Source organism: Mugil cephalus, chromosome 10 (genome assembly GCF_022458985.1).
Source record: "Mugil cephalus isolate CIBA_MC_2020 chromosome 10, CIBA_Mcephalus_1.1, whole genome shotgun sequence".
In the NCBI taxonomy this organism is placed as follows: domain Eukaryota; kingdom Metazoa; phylum Chordata; class Actinopteri; order Mugiliformes; family Mugilidae; genus Mugil; species Mugil cephalus.
Genome location: NC_061779.1, coordinates 18,240,461 through 18,262,165, shown reverse-complemented (window position 1 = coordinate 18,262,165; position 21,705 = coordinate 18,240,461). Strand labels below are relative to the sequence as shown.

General features: G+C 40.5%; 1 protein-coding gene across 2 annotated transcripts; it reads left to right on the top strand.

Moving 5' to 3' along the window:
- Window positions 1-182: 182 nt before the first annotated feature.
- On the top strand, window positions 183-19,586 carry tasor2 (transcription activation suppressor family member 2). 2 transcript variants are annotated; one of them, XM_047596080.1, is made up of 22 exons: window positions 183-1,083; window positions 1,388-1,536; window positions 1,718-1,813; window positions 1,897-1,969; window positions 3,255-3,346; window positions 3,430-3,567; window positions 4,307-4,440; window positions 4,563-4,579; window positions 4,709-4,808; window positions 4,897-4,991; window positions 5,106-5,212; window positions 5,526-5,598; window positions 5,701-5,772; window positions 5,902-8,112; window positions 8,789-9,542; window positions 9,715-10,210; window positions 11,918-15,124; window positions 17,522-17,644; window positions 17,729-17,882; window positions 17,973-18,078; window positions 18,820-19,001; window positions 19,273-19,586. In XM_047596080.1, exons 1-22 carry the CDS (start codon window positions 1,050-1,052, stop codon window positions 19,368-19,370), a joined length of 8,511 nt encoding a protein of 2,836 aa, XP_047452036.1. In that variant the 5' UTR covers window positions 183-1,049; the 3' UTR covers window positions 19,371-19,586. The 2 variants fall into 2 exon arrangements, with proteins under 2 accessions (XP_047452036.1, XP_047452037.1); XM_047596081.1 differs by having other exon boundaries at window positions 186-1,083; window positions 9,227-9,542.
- The last annotated feature ends 2,119 nt before the right edge of the window (window positions 19,587-21,705 follow it).

Sequence of the window (21,705 nt, the reverse complement as noted above, 5' to 3'; positions counted from 1 at the left end):
ATACCTAATGTTTTGGCAAATTATAGACTACACATATATATATTTTTTTACTATTCCTATAATAATACATATTCTGTTTCTGTCATTGAGACCGTATCTTATTTGAACCACATATTGTGGGTATGGTTTGTCCTTCAGAGTTAACTCCCTGTGCTGGTGCCTCTTGTTTTTTTTTTTTTTTATCTCGTCTCTTATCCTGTTCAGACACAGGTCACATTTTTAGTTTTTACAAGTTTAGGGATTGTCTCGGTTTTTAGTTGGGTTTATTTGTATTGGATTGGTGCTGTAACATGCTGGGACACGTTCTCCACTTCATTCCGAGAAGCTTCATGGAAAACCCTGTATGTTAATAAGTTTTTCAGCAATGATCCACTCCCCCTGCGGTCCGAGTAGTTGCACCTAACTAACTAACCACACCAAACTGTGTGTTGTGTCGCGCTGCTAAAAGCTGCCATGTACCCTTCCGAGCGGGCTGTATAATGGGTGACGATAGAGATATACGTTTGACATGACTAATTCGCTTACGGTTATTAATCATTACTTTGTGGTAACGGGAAAGGAAGAAGAAAAAAAAACAGGACACGCAGGAGAAGTGAGCCGCAGGCGCACTCACGGCGCAGCTTCAACAACCGACTCACCACCACCTCCACCACAGTTTGGTGTAGACTTTCAAAATGGATGCTTTAGCCTCGATAGGTTTCTGTTTCTTTTTCGGTGCCGACTAAACATGCGCCCATTGCCCATCGCAGGAAACACGCTGTAGACCGAGAAGCCTTTATATTTTACAACAGGACTTGCTTGGCGGACGAAAAAGTGAATTTACGTGGATTTGTTGGCCTGCTACATGTTTGCTTCGCGTTATCTTCTGACTTCCTGGTTGTCGCACTAATATGTCTGTAGAAACTGCGGCGGCAGCTCAAGTGACTTTGGAAGGATTTGTGGACACAGGATACATGGCATTTCACATTTATCTCGTCGACCTAATGTTTAAAACGAGAGACAACTGTTTTCAGCGACGGGCAAAGGGAGAACGACAGATTTCATAAGCGATGGAAAGTGGAAATGGTGCTGCCTCGAGTAAAGGTGATGAGCTTTTTCTCTCTCTCTTCTCGTGTGACTTTGCTCTGCGTTATTAAAGACACGCGATCGGGGACTTTTCTCGCCTAAAATACTTGGGATATAAACCTACTAAACGTTACGCGATGAGGCGAAAAAGTACGCGTACACTCAAACGTCGCCCCCGAAGGACAAACTGTCCCAGGATTGAGAAATACCACGGAGATTTTTCCTGGTTTAAATCCAGCACGCAGTTTGCTGTAATTTTCCAGTGACGCTTGTATTGCTATACTCATGGTTCTATATTTATTTCATTTTTATCCACTTTCAGGTGTTTTAAAACCCGTGTCTGACTCCTCGGACGTCTTTCAAAGCTGTATTTTGGCCCCTCTTCAGAGTGCGTATTTGTATGAAGAATCAAAGCAGTCTTTCAGATACAAGTCTGCTGTGTTGGTAAAGAATCCTGTACTGGAAGAAAAGGTCAGTACTAAGTTTATTCCACACGTCCCCCCCTATTTAAAAGTTATCTATTTAGCTCTGTATCGTGACATTTAATTTGGTTTAAAGGCCTGGGTGTAAGAAAAGTTGCTCAGAGAATAGGCCTGCCAGGTTTTCACAGATTCATTTCTTCCCTTTGATTTATCTCTATTCTATTTGTCAGTATGAAGCCTTCCGACAAAAGCTGAGAGAAGCAGGATACTCGGATGAGGACCTGCAGGAATCCTATGGGTTTTTGTTGTTTGACGATATCAACAAGGTACAGACAAGAGACGCAGACACACCTAAGAACGACGCATGTGAAAACCCTCACATCTTGCTGACATCTTTATTTGTTTAAAGGCTAAAACACTCGGAGAAAGTGGCGTGCTGACTGGGAACAGCACTTGTACAACTCTTGGAGATCCTTCGAAGGGTAAATTCCCCTCATAACCTGACACCACATCAAACAGCAAAGAGTGCTGTGTCATTTTAGTGTGCACTGCTAAGCCATACATTAACGAGACCTACGGACAAACGCAGTCGAGATTAGTTTACAACTATTGCATTTACATTAGCCCAGCTCTCTGTTTAAACAGATTTAAATAAAGTTGTTACCTTAATGGCGCATGCAGGCAGTCAAAAGTATTTTTAGTGCCAGCTCAGGAATAATCTGTGTTCAGTGTCTGCTGCTACCTTGCATTTGAAAGTGAAAGCAACTATAAGAGCTCAATAAATGTATAGAACTGAAAGTGGAAGAAATCTGCTGTGAAACAGAAAGTAAAAGCTGTAAATTTGATAAATTGTACGTTTTCAGATTATGTAGAGTCTTGCATACAGAGGGACTTATTCACAAATGTTGATTTAAACTTATAACTTCAAATGTTAAATGTTGCCTCCTACAGATTTCTTGTTTTAGACTTTTTCCCACTTCATGCTTTCTTAAACGATTATCAGGTATAAACTTCGGCGTCTGTCTTGTGGAGTGGGTTACCTGTTCACCGTAGGATAAAATGGCACCGGCGCTGCGCATGAAAACAAGAGCCTCACTGTGTCACATGTGATCAGCTGCACCCGTGTTGCTCTGGAATAATCTCGGTTCTACTTTCAACCATCCCTGTTTTGATCTTTTGATGTTCCTGTGTAGGTTGCATTGGAGCTGTAGATGAAGATTTTTTTATTTTTTTTTTTCATAAACCTTCTTCAACCAGAAATGTTAAGTCTCAGTTTCAGAACAGTTTCTTTGACTGTTGATGAGGAAGTGGGACAGGCACCTCCAGACCTGTCAAACCAGTTTTAGGCTGTTTCTGAAGGCGCTTTTGTTCTTTTTGTTAAAGTCACTCATTTTGGAACATTTTATGTTATTCCTTTGTATTTTGCATCTTTTAAATATTTTCATTAAATCATTTACTTTTAGGACACTTTTAGCAGAAAAAAATAAGTGTAATTACAAGGTTCTTTGAAACTTCTTTTTTACGGACTTTGTTTTATTTCAACTTAAAAAAAGGAATGTCTGGACTGTGGCCTGTAAAAACAAACTTCTTGAAATTCACATTGTGATTCTTAAATGTTATGTGTCCTTGACAGCGGTGACGCATTTGTTCATTCTAGGCGTGGTCCTTCTAGTGTAGATCATGAGTTAAACATTGTAGTTTTTTTTCCCCCCTCATTGTATGTACTTTTACGTGAAAGCAAAAACTTTTTTGTTTTTGTTTACAAAGGTGTTTACATATCGATGTACGCTGACTGCTTGGATCTAAATCGTTGGTATCATGGGAAATCTGGATACATTGCCATTATCAGGCTCACAAAGGTATTAAGGAAAGAAATTATTGAAATGAAGTGCTGCTGCTGCCGCCACTGGTGTGAATAAAATCTTTGTTTTTTTACAAACAGGGTAAAGTTAAAAAGGTTTTAGAGAACTACACCCAGAATTTCCTTGAGCCCAGTGTGGGGTTTGACTGCCATGTGTCCGAACAGTTGCCTTCAGTATCTGACAAAACCAGCTCCTTTCTTGCGTTTGAGAGAACCCAGGTGAGATGATGTCTGCACTTTGTAGGTCTGTTTAATTAGTTAGGCTACTTTGACTGCATTGATAATGGTTGGACAGTATGCTCACCAACAGTATTTCACCTGTCTCTATTATTTAACTAGTGCTCAGATGAGGTAGTGGTGTTTGTCTTTTTATTCCTCAGCTTTGTCCGTATTTTCCGTGCTTGTGAATGCAATTTCTAAGGAGCACCCTGAGAGAATTTGATAAAAACTTTAAACAAATTATATTTTAGTGGTCAAGGTTACTGTGACTTTACAAAATAAGTTATTTGCCATTAGTCTTGATTGGGATACCTTAAGAATGCCTTGAGTGCAGTTCTTCAAAGGTGGCACAAACATTCACTTGGGCATAGAGATGAAATCATTGTAATTAGGTGGTCATTGTTGGTCACAGCAATGTTGATTTAAAGGTGTTATGACAAAAATTGACATAAATGACTAGTAGGATGACATTAAATGAAGACGTTTTGTAAACCGAAAGATGGAAGAGTAAATGTCACTGCGATGTTATATTATCCTGAAAAAGCACTTTGGTTGAATTTATTTGACTGCAACTTGACTGGTTGGTGGTATACAACTGTACATATACAACAGAGGGATTCCTGTAAGTGTGCGGACACGTCCTTGTGTGCAATATGGTTGAGCACCTTAATACATGAGTTCATAAACAAGAAAGCAAAGACGCCAGGCAGCTCAAGTGTCTTTTGTTTTGGACTTGCAGTACTACGTGTATGAGCTGCTAGACGATGGAAGTAACAGAACAGCCCAGTCTCCCAGTGCTGCTTGTCCATATGCTATCGTTTCTTTTTCGTACACGGATACCAAATCAACACTTGTAGTCCCACAGGAGAAAAGGTACTATATTATTACAGCAACAAACACCTTTTTTTTTTTTTCTTTTTAAAAAACAACAGCCAAAAAAAAACGTTATTTTCTGTAGTCATACTAATTCATTGTTTCTTAATCTCTCCTTTCAGTGACGTGAAAGCATTGGGTAAGTAACATGAAATCAGTAGCAGGCACAGTTTTTTTTGTTTTTATGCGTACACTCAACGTGTTTATTAGTAATGTCCAATGATAGGCTCCTGATGCGTAATTGTAGATTTTATTTAATTTTTTTCAGTTTGTCATTACTTGCCTTGGCGGGGCCAGCTTCAGATAGGCACTCAGTTCTACAGTGTGGGACTTAGGTCTACATCAGGCGCCTTAATCCCTATAAAATTGTGAGTTAAATGCACATAGAAAATACACATTGTACAAATTATTTATTTATGCAATTAATTCTTTCAATTTCTCCTGTTTATGTTTAAGGCCGCCAGTGGTAAACGTTAACCAAGCCATTTCCATGTCAGATCTGCAACAGCTGTTGCCAAAGGCTGTTTTTGAAACTCGTTTCAGTGGTGAAGGTGCGTTTTTAACATGTCAGATAAGAAATCTTTATTGTGGAACAATTACATTTTGAAGGAAAGTTTGAAGATAATATCCTGCATAAAATAATGTATTTTTCTGCTGTTTTTCAGCTTTTCTGGATGGTTTCTACTGCAGTCTGTGTGAGTTAGTTCCTTCTGAGGCAGACGACACAAGCTCCCTCGCTCTGCTACTGCAGGAGATCAAAGAGAAAGATCTTGTGAGTTTGTAAAGATTAGGTATTCGTTACATAATGTGGCCTTAAGTATTCAATCTATACTGATATGAAAGACAAGGAACCAAGCAAACACATATCCTTCAATAAGAGTAACCATGACATGTTTGCTATTATTATCAAAGCACTAAAGTCAGTCAATGTTAAGTTTCACAATCAGTTGGTTATTCAGTATGAATGGTAGTGGAAATTGTTATCCAATAAAGGAACGGTGTGTTCTCTTCTATGAAGTTTGCTTGTATAATAATATGTGGTTGGACTTGTCTTGATCTATAACATCCAAAAACCTTGTGCGCAGGTTCTTATTACTCCACTGAATGATGGTGGATTTCTTATTCTGTTGCACTCCTCCCATTTCCTCACATATGATGGTAAGATGTGAAAATTATGAGTGCATACTATGCTGTTACAGACAAAATCCTGTCTTAAAGATAGACAATTACATATAATCATGTTGTTGTTTTTTCCACCAGACACTGGGTCCAGTGCAACTGAGGTTCTGCAAGGCTTGTTTGTGTTTCCAGATTCTCGAGTTGTAGTGAAAGGTGATTATAGCATTTGCAGTAAATGTTTTTTTTGTCCTTCTTAGTAGCACCAGGTTTTGCACATTTAACAGTAATGAATAACAATCAAGACCAGCCATTAAACAAGTATTTTTTCTCGATTCATCACAGACATAAAATTTGGACACAGACACGCTGCCCTGTCATCTGAAGTCCTTCGGCTTCTACCGGTAATAACTTACGCAGAAGGTGAAGTTGAGAAAGCACCAATCGATCCAAGTGAAGACCTGTGTGAAGCGTTGATGCAACATATGCAGAGTTATGCAGCGCTGATAAATCCTGGGTTGGCAGTAAGTCCGTCAAGGGAAGTCAACAGCTTTCCATATCAGTACGATGTGCCAGATGCCTACAAAGACCTCTATTCTTCTCCTGAGTGGACTAACAGAGCATGGCAGAACATTAAGACGTACCTGAGCAAACCCGCCTCCTTTCAAGTGCCTATATCCAAGGTTTCAGAAATCCTGGCTGCTGGGCAAGAGGAGCAAAGAGAGGACTTTGATGACTGTGTCTATATCTGTCTGTCATCTCCTGAGACACCAATTAATCCTGCTAGCATGGGGATAGAAGACCGGGTATCGGACCAGAAATCCCCTGAAACTGTTGAGACATCTGTGGACAGTGGTATATCAATTGCTGAAGCACAAGTTGATTTAACAGCAATGTCTCAAAATGTTGTACCAGATGATTTGCAAGCTGCACATGCTGCCAAAGACAATGAAAGAGACAGTGAGCTTTCTGAACTGAACAAATCTGATGATATGGGGCTGGGTAATCTGCTCACTCCTCCTACATCAGAAGATCTTCCCACAGAGCTCATTGTCAGCATCACGTCAGCAGAGCAAAGTACCACTGATGAGACTCTAAGCGTAGAGAGTTCCATGTCAGCAACAAAACATGATGACTTTCAGTTATCTGGTTTTTCAACCATAGCTAAGTTACAAACTGCAGAACTGACCTCTCTTGGTACCGAGACTGATAAAACTAAAAGGGCTGCAGATTGCCCTGAGGTCACCAATCTCACTCAAACAAAGGAGAAAAAACTGCAAAGGGGCATTACCAAAGGACAGAAAAAGGTATCTAAAGTTTGTGTTGATGCTCCGACTTCACAGACTGTCAAAGTGGAGGTTGACAACTTAAACAGTCAGAAGGATGCACAGACCAAGGAATCATCTGATAATCAGCAGTTGAGTAAACCTTCAAAAGTTTATTGGAGGAAAATAAAACGACGTAAGCGGATATTTGGAAAACTCTCATCGAAAAATAAAAAAGTTCGATCTCCTGCTGCTGTTGATACGCCCGTGGCCGTAGCAGAGGGCAACAAATCAAATCCTGGAAAACAGAACTTGAAAACCACCATTTTAATGGAACTTGAAGCTTGTCCTCTGAGAAAGAAAACCGAGCGCTGGGACCTAAAGCCAGTTGTCAGTGAATGCGGAAGAGTATTGGTTCCTCATGGCTCAGTGGATTTCAGGGATCAAATTAAGACTTTAACTGAGAAGTTCCAGTCTACAAAGGATGAAAAGTGCCCTGAAAGTATGTTGCTTGATGCCCATTCAAATACTTTGGACACAGTCGAAATGGAGCAAGAGTCTAGCAGTACTCCAGATACAACAGTGGATGAAACGGTGGCAAAATCCATTGATGATGGGACCCATCCTCAAAATGTTGTTGCCAGTCATGTTAATCCTGAACAGACTAATTTTGAACAATCGGGCTGTAATAGTTCACTGCCTGATCCATTGCTGTCGTCAAAGGCAGTAGAGGGTGTGCCACAGAGTAATGGACCTTCTAATGACTTAGACTCTGTTCCCTCACAATCAGTTCAGGAAAAACTCACTGACACTCATTCCAGAGGAAAAGGTGCAGCAAATTGTGAAGTCATGTTGACTAAACTAAAATCTATTCTTTCAAGAAAAAGGAAAAAACCAGATATCCTTGGCCAAGAAGAAACGACTGATGATACTGTCAAAGAAACTGAGCCTTGTCTTAAGATGGGCAAAATGGACGATAGTGAGGCTTTTAAAAATGCAGCTGTCGAGAGCACCAATGCTGGTGTCAAGGAAGCTTCAGAGATGCTGTCTGTTGACCCTCTTTTTGCATATGCCCTAGGGCTAACTCCTAAAGTGAGTCCAGTTAATGCACAGGAAACTGAAGATCAGAATTCCCAGCAAAAGGAAGTCTCAACAGTGGAAGAACAACAAATCAGTTCAGACGAGCAACATCAAATACTACAAAGGCCTCTATCAATTTTCCCAAGACGGGGAAGGATTAAAACACTCAAAAGGCATCAAGGCATCTCTGCAGACAATGTTAAAAAGAAATGTAAGTAGCATTTAAAACTTATGAGATATGGAATACTATTTTTTTGTGCATGACATTGAATCTAACTGACCATTTTGGCTCTGTCACTCCTCGAGCTGTCCTCAGTATGTTACCTCGACGCTTTGCTAAATCTTTACTGGCTCTTGTTGTGCTTTTGCTCTTTACTTGCTTGTGCTATATTGGTGTCATTTCTGCCTCTGGGCATTAATACACTTAAGTCAGAAACAATGGTACACCGATCTGCCACATTAAAACCACCTGCTTATTAGTTTGAATATCCCCTCAGGCCTCCAAAATGGCTCTGACCCATTGTAGCATGGACACTGCAACTCTGGGGGTGTCCTGAGGAAGTTGTGGGTTGGAGCCTTAATTGATCTTGGCTCAGTCAATGCTATGTCTCTTTGTTCCTCAAGCTATTCCTGAACAGTTTTTGCAGTACCCTTCAGGATGTTGCCTTCTGAACACTGAATTGTAATGAATGGATCAGTGCTATTCACATCAGCGGTTTTAATGTTGTGGATAGGTGTATATTATACATATTGGTGACAAATTCTAATGCTAAAACAGTAGTATATTTGCTTTCAATGTGCTACTTGGCATGTTTCAAGTGCTTTCCATGTGCTACTTTTTATTTTCATGCAGTTTCTCTTTTTTCTCCTCTGTTTTCTCTTCACAGGGTGGTTGCATTTTCAAACCCCAGCTTGTTTTGCCAGAGAAAAACTCAAATACAAAGACTGTACTAGCGATAATTCTGTCAGGAAGACTGTTAAGGAAAAAATGAACAGTGCTTGCTCATCTACAGATGCTTTGAACTTACTTGCTGACTTGGCCCTCAGTGCCAATAATGGCCAGGTTCCTCCGCAACCAAACCCAGCAGTTGAGAGAAAACCTGAGACAGGTTTGAAGAAGTGTGACCTTACAAAAGGCCTTAGCAGTGCTGAACAAGATTCAGTTCTCCATGCTCTGCTTAAACAGCCTGCTGCTAGATCCAATCGGCCTATTGAGTCTTCCTCACCAAGACATCATTTGGGAGACAGTGAATTGGTTGAATTGGTATCTAAAGAACATGCTTATTCATTGCCCCCATCTTCCTTTCTACTGTTGGGTTTGCCAGGTACACCCTTCCAGGTTTCCCCTTTAAGTGGTTCTACCAGATTGCTGCACCATCACCAGACAATGTATGGCGATGGAATTAAAACACTACACACCTCTGTCAGTCAGGGAGACAGAAGTGAAATCAACGACAGGACTCCAGAGTACCCCAAAAAACACAAGGTGCGCAGGCGGAAGTTCAGATACTCCCGTACCTTTGTTAACACAGAGACCTCTGTCCAAGTCACAAGACAATGGCAAGGAAACTATGACTTTAACTTTGACAGCAAGTTTACCAGTGATGCCAAAGAAAAAACTATCAACCGAGCTTTGCATGGGTATGTATATTCTTGTATTGTTCTTTTTAAATACCAAACATTTCAAGATAAAGTCAAGAATGTTACATAGTTTATTTGCCATACTTCTTTATTGAGATAAAACTGACATTTAGCCCAGATGGCATGATCTTCAGTGTGCCTATTTTTTTTGTATTTTTGACATTTTCAACAGGCCATGGGATTTCTCCATTCAAGACACTAATGAGGAGGTGCGGCTCATCATTCACATGTGGATAGGGCTGTTCTACAGCCGGTCAACAGCCAGGTTCATTCATGTTGACTCAAACTTTACATTCACATGTTCAGAGGAGAATGGTTCTTTGGAAATAACCAGGGAGATGGGATCAGGCCAAGCTAAGTCTGAGCTCATGACCAGTTACATTGCTTCTCTACCAAGTGTAACAGAGACTTCAGACCCTTTCTTTCCAAAAGCTTTGGACCTCAGCAAAAAAGACCACACTGAGTTGGACCAAGAGTCTGAGATTCTGGACTTTTCAAGAAAGTTCAATGTAAAGACTGCTACTTCAAATCCAGAAGTCAACAGGCAAGAGACCCATGTTTCCAGTGAACAGAAAAAGACTTGTGTCTCAAGTAAGCAGAAAGAACCCAGTGAAAGATTGAACGGCCTAATGTCACCACCAGAGCTGCAAGAGGCAAGCACTTTGCAGGTTTGTTCTAAAACTGCTATTCCATTTAAAAATAAACTGTAGTGCAGATGTGCAGATTAGGGATGGGCGATATGAACTAAAGAAATGATGATGATAAATTTTGCTTTTCTGGTGATAACAATCCAGTCCATGTTTTTGACTCAGTTTGTCACTACATTTTGTTTTGAGACGTCTAAAATGATAATTACCAGTTATAGATTAAATAAGCTGCTAACTACAGGTTTAAGTAGTAAGTTGTGGAGAGAACTGTAGTGACTAATCAAACAGCAAAATGCAATCCCTTTGGTTCTATCTTTTCATCGCTTACTTTGCTTATCGTACAGAATGGGCTGACTGAATGCGTCAGCAATAAGATGTTTCTTTTTGCTTTTTGTTTTTATTTCCTGTAAGGTGACCAGATTTCTGCAATGAAATCTGTGAACATTTACAGTACAATACAACATAAACATGACCTTAACAACATACATTTTTTTTATTCGTAAAATGCTGAAATCTGAGATATTTTTCGGGGACAGCTTTAGTTGTGGGACAGGTCATCCAAAACGGCAACTGTCCACAGAAATCAGGGACGTCTGGTGAGGCTAATTTGCTGGAGCATGTGACTGCTAGCAATTATCTTTTTTTGCAAACCTTACATATGGGACAAGTTTGTTCCATGAACCAGTTCCATATTATTGATGAGGGGCCACAGGTGAGCTACGGCTGCAAGTATGTCGCACGTGCCTATGTCGTCAACTTGCATTTATCATATTTATTGCCAGATGGCAAGATTGTTTTTTGGCGGTATATCATGTACAATAAGTTATTGCCCATTCCTAGTGTAGATACATGACAAACTCTGGGCCACATTTATCTGCTTCTTATATAGTAACGTGCCTACATAATATGCATAAAGAAGGTGCTTCAACTAAAGAAACGTTATACTAATGGTGTTAGCTGAAATGGACAAACATTTTCTTTACTATCTTAGGCAGAATTCTGTGGAACCTATGGAGTGTAACCAGGGTATAACTTAAACTTTTTCAAGGTCTGACAAATATTAAATGACGGTTGACAGTGGGGAACAAATTTGAAATACGAAATGCAATGCAATTATATAACAAAGTCAGCATATTCCAGTAGCCTGCCAGTGGCACAATTATTTAACTTGCTGAAACATATTTTTACACGCATTTGGCGAGTGGCGGTTGCTAATGGTAAGCCTTCAGTGTAACAATCCCTTGTCCCTGTTCATGCAGTGTATGCACTATCCATTTCCATTTTTTCACACGACAGCCTCTCCACCTATTCCCGAACATTATGCTAACCCAGCTTGACTCCTTATAACAAACTTGTGAGCCGACTCTGCTAACATAACAGCTCCTGTATGCAGGGTAGGGTGGTTCTGTTCTGTCAGGGTCCTCCTAAGAGCCTTGGACCACTGTTTCTTCCCTCTACACATAGACTAAACTGGGACTTGGACATGCACACCATGCCATTGTGATATACATATATCACACAGCACCCTCATAATTGTTCTGTTTATCTAGACAAATGTTGCTTAACATAGAATTTGCCATTGTGTTTATTCATTGTTTGAATTGTAAGTGCATCAGTGGTAAAAGTGACCTTTCAAAAATAATTCAGAACACTGAGTTAAAGGATACATTCAATGAAGAAAGGCAGTGTTTATAATTTTTTTTATATGATTTTCTCTTTCTTTTTCAGTGTTACAGAGTGATGGTCCATTCTGCAGGGATCAGTCAGATGCCTGATGTTAGCGGCATCCCCAAAAATGAGAAACCTGGCACTTGTCAAAAAGCTGTCACCCTTGAACACACTGATGCTCCATCTTCTAAAGGTGATGGGCTATCCATTCTTTCACAAGGAGTCCAAGCCGAGTCAGAAAGTGTCTGCACAGAGCCGGGAAGTGTCTGCACTGTACAGAAGAGTATCCCTGCTGACGTGGAAAGCGTCTGTACTGAGCGGAAAAATGTCTGTGCTGAGCAGGAAAGTATCTGCACAGACCAGGATGGTGTCCACAAGGTTCATGAAAGTTCTTCTGCCAAACTGGAAGGTCTCTGCTCTGAACTGGAAAATATCCATGCCGAGGTGGACAGTGTCGGTGCAAAGCAGGAAAGTAGCAGTGCTGAGCCGGAAAGTGTCCGTGCTGTCCCAGAAAGGGTCAATGCAGAACTGGAAAATATCCGCACAGATCTGCAAAGTGTCCACGTTGTGCAGGAAAGTTTCTCTGCAAAGGTAGAAGGTGTTTGCGCAGAGTCAGAAAGTGTTGGTGCTGAATTGGATAGAGTCTGCACTATGCCAAAAAGTGTCCCTGATCTGGATAGTGTATGCATCAAGCCCGAAAATGCTTCCACCAAGCTGGAAGATTTCTCCATTGAGAAGGAAAGTGCTGAGCCAGAAAGTGCCACTGTTGAACCGGAAGGTGTCTGTGCCATGCAGGAAAGTACCTGCACAATAACGGAAACTGTCCTCACTGAGCGGGCTAGTGTTGGTGATGAATCAGAAACTAACTGCTCTCATTTGGAAGGTGCTTGTGTTGGGCAAGAAAGTATATGTGCTGAGGAGGAAGGTATTCTCCCTGAGCCAGAAGGTGTCCACCCTGAACCAGATGCTGCCTGCACATTGGCAGAAACTGTCAGCAAGGTGACGGAAACTGTCAACACTGAACGTGATGGTGTTGGCGCTGAGCCGGAAAGTGTCTGCTCTCTTCTGGAAAGTGTCTGTGTTGGGCAAGAAAGTGTATGTGCTGAGGAGGAAGGTGTCAACCCTGAACCAGAAGGTGTCCACCCTGAACCAGAAGGTGTCCACCCTGAACCAGAAGGTGTCCACCGTGAACCAGAAGGTGTCCACCCTGAACCAGAAGGTGTCCACCCTGAACCAGAAGGTGTCCACCCTGAACCAGAAGGTGTCCACCCTGAACCAGAAGGTGCCCACCGTGAACCAGAAGGTGTCTGCACATCGGCAGAAACTATCAGCAATGAATGTGATAGTGTTGGCGCTGAGACGAAAAGTGTCTGCTCTCCTCTGGAAAGTGTCTGTGTTGGGCCAGAAAGCAGATGTGCTGAGGAGAAAGGTGTCCCCTCTGAGCCAGATGATGTCCACCCTGAACCAGAAGGTGTTGGCACATTGATGGAAATCGTCAGCACTGGGTGCGATAGTGTTGGCGATGAAAGTTCTCATCTGAAGAGTGTATGCATCGGGCTGGAAAGTGTCAAGCCAGAGACGGTTCAGACTGCACTAGAATCTGGCCAGGTGTTGCATGAATGCAACAAAGAAAGCAGAAATAAGAAAGATGGCACTGAAAATTCAGAAACTACAGAGATGAGTTTGGTTCAAAAAGATGGAATGGATTTGTCCAAGTCAGTGGCAGATAAAGTAGACTTTAAGGACATTCATACATCACCTTTTAAAAATAAAGTGGAATTTGGCTTTGAAATACAGCCAAAGAAAGCACAGCCAACAACTCCTCAACACAATTTTGAAACGACCGACAAACAAGAGACCTCTGCAGGGCAGGATTGCCATCTCTACAAATGCTTTTCCCTTATTGAGTGTATGCAAGCATTTAAACCAAAGACAGATCAAGATGGGCATAAAACAACATCACAATCAATGAACAACAATTCAAATCTTTATTGTCAGACTCAGAGACCCGTCATGGCTGTGAAACCATCTAAGAGTGAGGAAATTCAAGCAGATTTCATTTATAACGATCTACTTACTGAAAACTCTGTTGAAATGAAACCAACTAAAACCCCTGTTGTCACAAACACCACTCCCGCCTCTATGTGTATGGAGAAGCCGAAAGAAATTTCAAAAGGCAATTTTGAAGGACTAAGTGATAATATGCAAAAAGCTAATGACTTTTCTTCCAAAAGAACTTGGCTACCAAATGTTGCTTATAGTAAATCAAACACGGATGGAGCTAAAGTACCCCTTTTAGATCCTTCATGTCAGTACCAGGGAAGGGACATTTCAAAGTTCAACATAATCCCATCCTCGGCCTTATCTATGCTCCCTTTTGAAGCTACAAGTTGTCCTAAAGTTGCTGATAAAAATCAAGGTTTCTGGGCAGATAATTTTGTTGAGAAAACTGAGCAAACATCTAACTCTGAACAACCAACTATTGAGATGGATGAGGAAAACTGGCCACATGCAACAACTTCAATAATAGGTCCCAAAGACAATGGCATAGTAGATGGCCGTCATATCCTGGAACCTCAAACCTCACTTGTATGTACAATCTTTAACACCGGTCAGAAGAGATCTTATCCGTTTCTGGAACAGCTTTCTCGCAGGTGCCTACAAGATGACGTCACTCAGGCATCGTTGGAACAGGAGTGCCTCATCTTCTCAGAACAAATGAAACAGATTTTGAAGAAGAGTAAGGGGGGGGTCTCCCACCTACAAGACACAAAAAGCAATAAAAGGTTGTCTTGTGCTAGTCCTTTGACTATCCACTTCTCTGATCTTGAAGAACAGGAGGATTCACTGGATCACTGGGACATGTCGCTTTTTGGACAAAAAATTAAGGTTGACATGTCTGACAGGAAGGACCTGAGTGAAGAAAAGACACTACTTCCCCAAGGACCATCTCAAAGAACATGCAACCCACTGGAACATGCTGGGGTTTCTGGTGTGACGACAGAATGTGCCAGGCTGTACGAGGCAAAGATGCATGATGTTTGTTCTTTTAAAAAGGTCTCCTCAAGATCTAAGGGAGGCAGAAGGGATCGAAGTCACCCCAAGATGAAAACAAGTAACCAATTTGACCTCTGTGATCAAATGAATAGAGAAATGGGAGCAGCCTTCCGAAATAATTTGAATACAGTTGTGAAGAAATCCTGCAAAACAAAGTACAGATTCTACATGTTGGTGACGTCAGATGACCGCTTCTTTGATGACACAAAGGTAAGATTTGTTTTTATCAAACTTTCAGTGTTGTATTATCAAGAACTACACCAATTCATTAAAGCAAACTGTTTTCATTCTTGTCATGTACAGTGGTATGAAAAAATGTGCACCCTTCCAGATATCTTATTTTTTTGCATGTTTGTCACACCTAAATGTTTCAGATCATAAAACAAATTAAGATTAAACCTAAGACAAAGATAACACAAGTAAACACAAAATGCAGTTTTTAAATAAAGGTTCTCATTATTAAGGGGAAAAACTACAGACCTACATGGCCGTGTGTGAAAAAGTGTTTGCCCCTCCTGTTAAAACTAACTTAACTGTGGTTTATTACACCTGAGTTCAATGTCCCTAGCCACACCCAGACGTGATTACTGCCACACCTGTTCTCAATCAAGAACTCACTTAAATAGGACTTGTCTGAGTGAAGTAGATCTAAAGATCCTCAAAATATTGACATCATGCAGAGATCCAAAGAAATTCAGGAACAAATGAGAAAGAAACAGATCTATCAGTCTGGAAGAGGTTATAAAGCCATTTCTAAAGCTTTGGAACTCCAGATGAAAACCGACCAACAGGGTAGCAGTCAGCTTCCAGCTACCTTGGTTTGGGTGGGGGGTTGGGATTGAAGATACAGGACTAAACCAAGACACTTACACCCAAACACAAAATCAAACTACCAAACAGTCTTGCGGTTTGCCCCACACATGTAGACCAAAAAACACACACACACAACCTCGTACCCAACCCACCAAACCACGTAGAAACTACTAAAACTACTCAACTAGCCTTACCTTTAGCATGCTCCCCAGCTAGCGTGTTTCCCGCTTAGCCACAGACACTCACTTAAACTGCCGCCAGGGACATGTCGTTTACTGCGACCCTCTGTTTAATCCCGCGAATGCCCAGCTCACACAGGAGAGCAATGGTGGATTTTGCCACAAATGCATGTCAACCCACCTCCACCCGCCGCACACAGACGCACCCTTGCTGCTCAGCTTCTGCTGCCATCTCTGCATGTCTAGCTCTCTTGCGCTCATTAGCCTCCTCCACTGTCTTACCATGGGACAGTAAGCTCGATAACATGCACTATCTTCTCTGGTTCTGACCACAACAGCAGGTCAGGCAGTAGCAGGCTGCTTACTATCTGTGCTGGGATAATCAGCTGCCCATTTAAGTCAGACCTCACCTTCTAGGCTTTGCCTACTCTTAGCTGCCCTGTACTATGCCTGATCGTCTCTGGTCTGGCCCCTTCTCCCTCCTGTACAAACATAATATGCCTATTCTCCTTTCTAGCGGAATTTACTTCTACTCATTTTTCCTCAGTTGCAGCTGCTAAGCATTTCAGAACTTAGTTGAAGTATATCCCCCTTGAGAGAGACTAACCCTAAACCACTGCAAGCTTGCAAGATGGCCTTAGTGCATCTTACTGCTTTCTCTTGCTTATGAAGTAAGTAAAAGTAACACAGCATTTCAGAAAAAGAACATCATAGCAACAGTAAAATCTGGTGGTGATAATGTGATGGTCTGAGGCTGTTTTGCTGCTTCAGGACCTGGAAGACTTAATGTGCTAAATGGAGCCATGAATTCTGCTGTCTAAAAAAAAATCCTGAAGGAAAATGTCATGCCATCTGTTCATAACCTCAAACTGAAGTGAACTTGGGTTCCGCAGCAGGACAATGATCCAAAACTCACCAGCAAGTCCACGTGGCTGAAGAGAAACACACTGAGGACCTTGGAGTGGTCTAATCAAAGTACTGACCTGAATCATATTGAGATGCTGTGGCATGACATTAAAAAGGTGGTTCATGCTCGAAAACCCTCCAATGTGGTTGAATTGGAACAATTCTGCAAAGATGAGTATGCCAAAATTTTCCACAGTGCTGGAAAAGACTCATTGCAAGTTATCACAAACGCTTGATTCCAGTTGTTGCTGCAGTTGTCGCCCAACCAGTTATTAGGTCTAAGAGGCAGTCACCTTTTCACGCGGGGCCATGTAGGTTTGGATTTTGTTTTCACTTAATAATAAAAACCTTAATTTAAAGGTTTTGCATTTTGTTTTTACTTGTGTTATCCTTGACTAATATTTAAATTTGTTTAATGATCTGAAATATTTAAGTGTGACAAAATATAAGAAAACGGGAAGGGGGCACTCTTTACACAACTGTAGGGACATTGTACAAGATTATTGTTTGCACACAAATACATGGAAATTAATGGTCAGAATATATTCATAGGCTTACATCTGCAGTTAGAGCTGTATGTTTCCACAGTAGTTTGTTTTTAAAAAAAATAGCTAAAAGTTGGGTAACCTTTATGATGTCAAAGCAGTGTTAGACTTGCTAAAGGAAAATGGCTTTTAAAGGAAATTAATTCCTCCTTAATTTCCAAAAGGCACAACTGGAGGCAGAAGGCCATACTGCTGTCCAGCCACCTGAATTTTTCCTTTGTGAGAATAGTTCTTCATCTCTACTCATCATCCTAAGGAATGAAGACATTGCAGAGCACATTTGTGAGGTAACAAATCAGCCAGTGCATAACATCATGACAAAACTTTGCCAATACAAGCAGGATTTACTGACTCTGATCTATGCTCTTCAGATCCCTCATTTGCTTGAGCTGAAGAAGTCGCCTGGTGTGAAGTTCATTGGCATTGACGAACCAGATGACGTTATGAATCTCACCTACCAGGAGCTCTTCACAAGGGGTGGTTTTATAATGTTTGACAGAACAGTGCTGGAGTCCCTCAGTCTTCGTATGTACATGTTTAAGTTCCAACTTGTTATAAATATTGTCATGAAAGCGGGTCATTACATTTAACTTAAACCTTTTCATGAAATTACAGGCAACATGAAAAAGATGTATGAAACCATGCAAGACTTGAGTAGAATGAGGAAGTGGAAATGGATGTTGCATTACAAAGACAGTCGTCGGCTTAAAGAAAATGCAAGGTAGTGGTCTTGTCCTCACTTCCCTTTTCTCAGGAACCAAGTCTTGGCAGTGCACGTGTGTCCATTTTATAATTCTGATTTTTGTTTACTTTTCCATTGGACAATACGGTGTGGCACACAACAGCTGACTACAGGAAATCAGTGACCAGTGAAGGAACACAACAGAAACAAACAAACACAAACATCAGTCAAGTCGAGGACTTTTGACACTGTTGTTATATGTGGCCTCTTTTTGGTGCGACATGCAACTTTATGTTGCTACACCACACACAAGTTGCCCTTGCTCTTGCCTGACTTCGTGTAACTTGCATAAAAAAAGGCAGAATAAAGCAGAAACTGTAATCTTTACTTATGTGGCACAGGCTGGTGTTCTTATATCCTGTTTGTGTGGTCTGCTGTCTGGCAAGAGAGGGGGTGAGAGCTATGCCAATCAGTTGATCTAGGCAGTGCTCTCACAGATACCAGAAGGCACGTTCAGAGTCTGTGCCTTAGTGTTCTTTTGGCAGCATGTGAAGGACCAACAACATATTGCTGGGATGGGCATACTGTGTTCGCATATCTGTATATCAGAGATCCTTCGTTTCAAGTTTCAAGAAAAACAAACGGCATGAATCTTCATTGATTCAGTATTTGTTTTATTTTTGTGACTGCCATTCAGAACAATCTGTTTTTGTCTCGTAGATTGTGCATATTCTGTAGAAATATTATACCCAAATATAACTTTCTACGTCTCAAATCCAGGTTGAGTGCAGAGGAGAAAGAGAAGAAACGTTTTCTATACTTGGGCCAAGATGCTGGAATACTGGATGTCTTGCCTTACCACGAGTGCGACACGATCTCAAGAGACGAGCCCGACTATCTTTCATGTTTGGTCCGCTTGCAAGTCCAGCACATATCATCACGTTATGCAGTTTTTATAACCGGTGAGGCACTAATGTAGCAATATCCATAATAACTGCTCCCTCCAAGTCCCAATAAAGTGGCAACTTGATTTGAAATTATAGTTTGAAATACTCTATAAAGGATTAAATAAATAATTAGAGTGATCAATTCCAAAGCTCATGTGACTTGAAGAAATGTCCCTAAAAGTCCCTGAAATTTACATAGTTCTAGTTATTGTATAGTTACTCAGTTAATACGTAAAGGTTTTTGTCAATAATTATGCATTTTTCTGATTTCTTTTTCTTTTTACAGATAGGACAACGGACGGTACCTTTGAGAGAAATGGGATTTTAACACTGACTTTGAACTCTTTCCTGACAACGCCTCTAAACACTCAGTTTATAGTCTGAGCTGAGAAAATTGAAAAACTCACTAGATGTGAGGAGAAACTAGTACACCTAACAAATTCGGTAAACTGTTTTTTGTTCGTGCTTAGAAATAGTTATCATTCAGTTAATGGATAGAGTGGCAATAATGTCAATATGCTGGCAGCTATGCTGTAATATTTTTGTAACATGTTTTTATTGTAAATATAATGATAAACCTGTTAAAGTGATTTTTTTCCACATTGTGTGTATTTCCTTATGAATCTTATTTTATACATTGCAATGCAATGAACATTGTACATAATGATAGTACTAAGACTATTTATGATATACAGTTTTGCTTGAAGTATTTGCAAACCTAATACTTTCTGCATAAAAATTACTCAATGGTCCTGAAAGTAAACAAAGAGATCCCAATTAAACAAATGAAACAGAAATATTATACTTTTGTATATGTTTGTTCTGGAAAATTGGTCAATATTACACGTCTACGAGTTGCAAAGGAAGTGCACCTCCAGGAAAACAAATTCATTTCAAGGCCTAATTAGAGTCAGTTTGTTCAGAAGTGTTTCCAATCAATGTAATGAGACTCTTGTTCAGTGCTTTGTTTAAAAAAAATCACGACTTTATCAGTCATGATGGCATGGACAAAGGAGCTGTTGATTGGTTGCAAAGGTTACAGAGCTGTAGATTCCACAAATCCACAGACAGCTTGCAAACAAATGGAGGGGACTGAAGATGGCCGTTACCCTCCACAGGCATGGTTGCCCAACAAAGATCACCCTAAAGCAAAACACATAATAGTCTGAGGTCACAAAGGAACCCAGGGTAAGCAACTAAAGGTCTCTCTCACATTGGCTAATAATAAATAAAATAATCAATTAATCATTGATCTTAATGTCACATCCATCCATCCATTCACAAAGCAGTGTGTACACTACACTTTTACAGCAACCAGGAAGCAAATTTGGGGTCAGGTGCTTGCTTAAGGCACAGTTGCTATGGACACAGGGCTAAGGTTCCCCAGAGTTCCTCAAATGAGGTTTGGAGAATACAGACGTGGATCCTGCTATGTCTTGAATGAACGCCCATTTGAGCTAATCCACCCAAGTTGACACCTGTGAATTGACCATCAGGAGATACACTGGACAACCATGGTGAACAAGGCAGAGTGGCAAGGTCAAAGCCATTGCTCTATCAATAAGAATATTTCTGCCCGTCTGCAGCTTGCTACACAACATGTGGACATGAGAAGCATTGTGTTTTCATGTTTGGAGATAATAAAATACAGCATTCCAGCATCAGAACCTTATTTTGTTACATGTTGGAGTGGTAATGTCTTTTGGGCCTGTTTTCATGGATCTGGGCCAGGATGCTTAGCCATCATTGATGGACCAATGTCTGTAAGAAATGTGCAACATCAGAGACCGACTTAAACTGAAAGCTGCACATTTGTCATTTGAGTTTCAAATAAAAAAAAAAAAAAGAAGCCCTGAGATTTTGTTCAATGGTTGGTCCAAACCAGACGCCAAACAATTGGTATCGTTTAGAGGCAGAAAGAGTCATGATCACAATTTCTGTTTGAGTCGTAAAGACAAAAAAAACAAACAAACAATTAAGATTTACTCCAGTGGAAGCACATGCATGGAAATCAGTGGAGGGCCCAGATTGGATCCCTGAGGAAGTCCATTTTTAAGTAGGACACATAAGGAGGACCATCCATAAATGTACATACGCTGGCAGAATTTATGAAATATTTAACATTTTTTGGAAAAAATACTTGATTAAAAAATAATTACTAAGGGGATGGTGGTTAGATGAAAGCATTGTTATCACATAATTGTGTATATATAGTGGGGAAAGCAAAAGAAACTTACAATGTACCTGCAAGAAACAGTAGGTGCCCTTTAAAATGGAAAGGGATTAAAAAAGATATCCAGAAATGTGAATATGCCAGTCAGTAAGGCTGATAAAGTAGTAGACTCTTAGTAGTTCTGTTGCTATCGAGAGAAGAGAAACCTACAGACTTCATCTGCAAGGCTCTGCAAAAAAAAGTGATGTGACTACACACTAAAGAGGTAGGTCTATAGGTTGTATTAATGTAGTGACACTAGTGGCGAATGTCTCTTCTTGTGCATTCATTCATCAATGAATAAAAATCTAATTTATTACATAATCAGTGGCACACCTGTAGTGTTACATGTAGTTACTTTTGATGATAGCAAATTACTTTTTTTAAAGACTGGTCACAGAGATCTGGAGGAAGCAAAAAAACAGTTGTTTCATTAGAGAAGTCATGTTATAATTTTTTTTTTTCCCATCATTCTCTGAGCAACTGTGACCTGATTTTATGCTGCAA

Excerpts from the sequence above, each read along its gene's own strand:
- tasor2 (XM_047596080.1), top strand. The coding sequence starts at position 1,050 with ATGGAAAGTGGAAATGGTGCTGCCTCGAGTAAAG. Across the intron at positions 8,113-8,788 it reads AGACAATGTTAAAAAGAAAT|GGTGGTTGCATTTTCAAACC; the intron begins GTAAGTAGCATT and ends TTCTCTTCACAG. Across the intron at positions 9,543-9,714 it reads ATCAACCGAGCTTTGCATGG|GCCATGGGATTTCTCCATTC; the intron begins GTATGTATATTC and ends CATTTTCAACAG.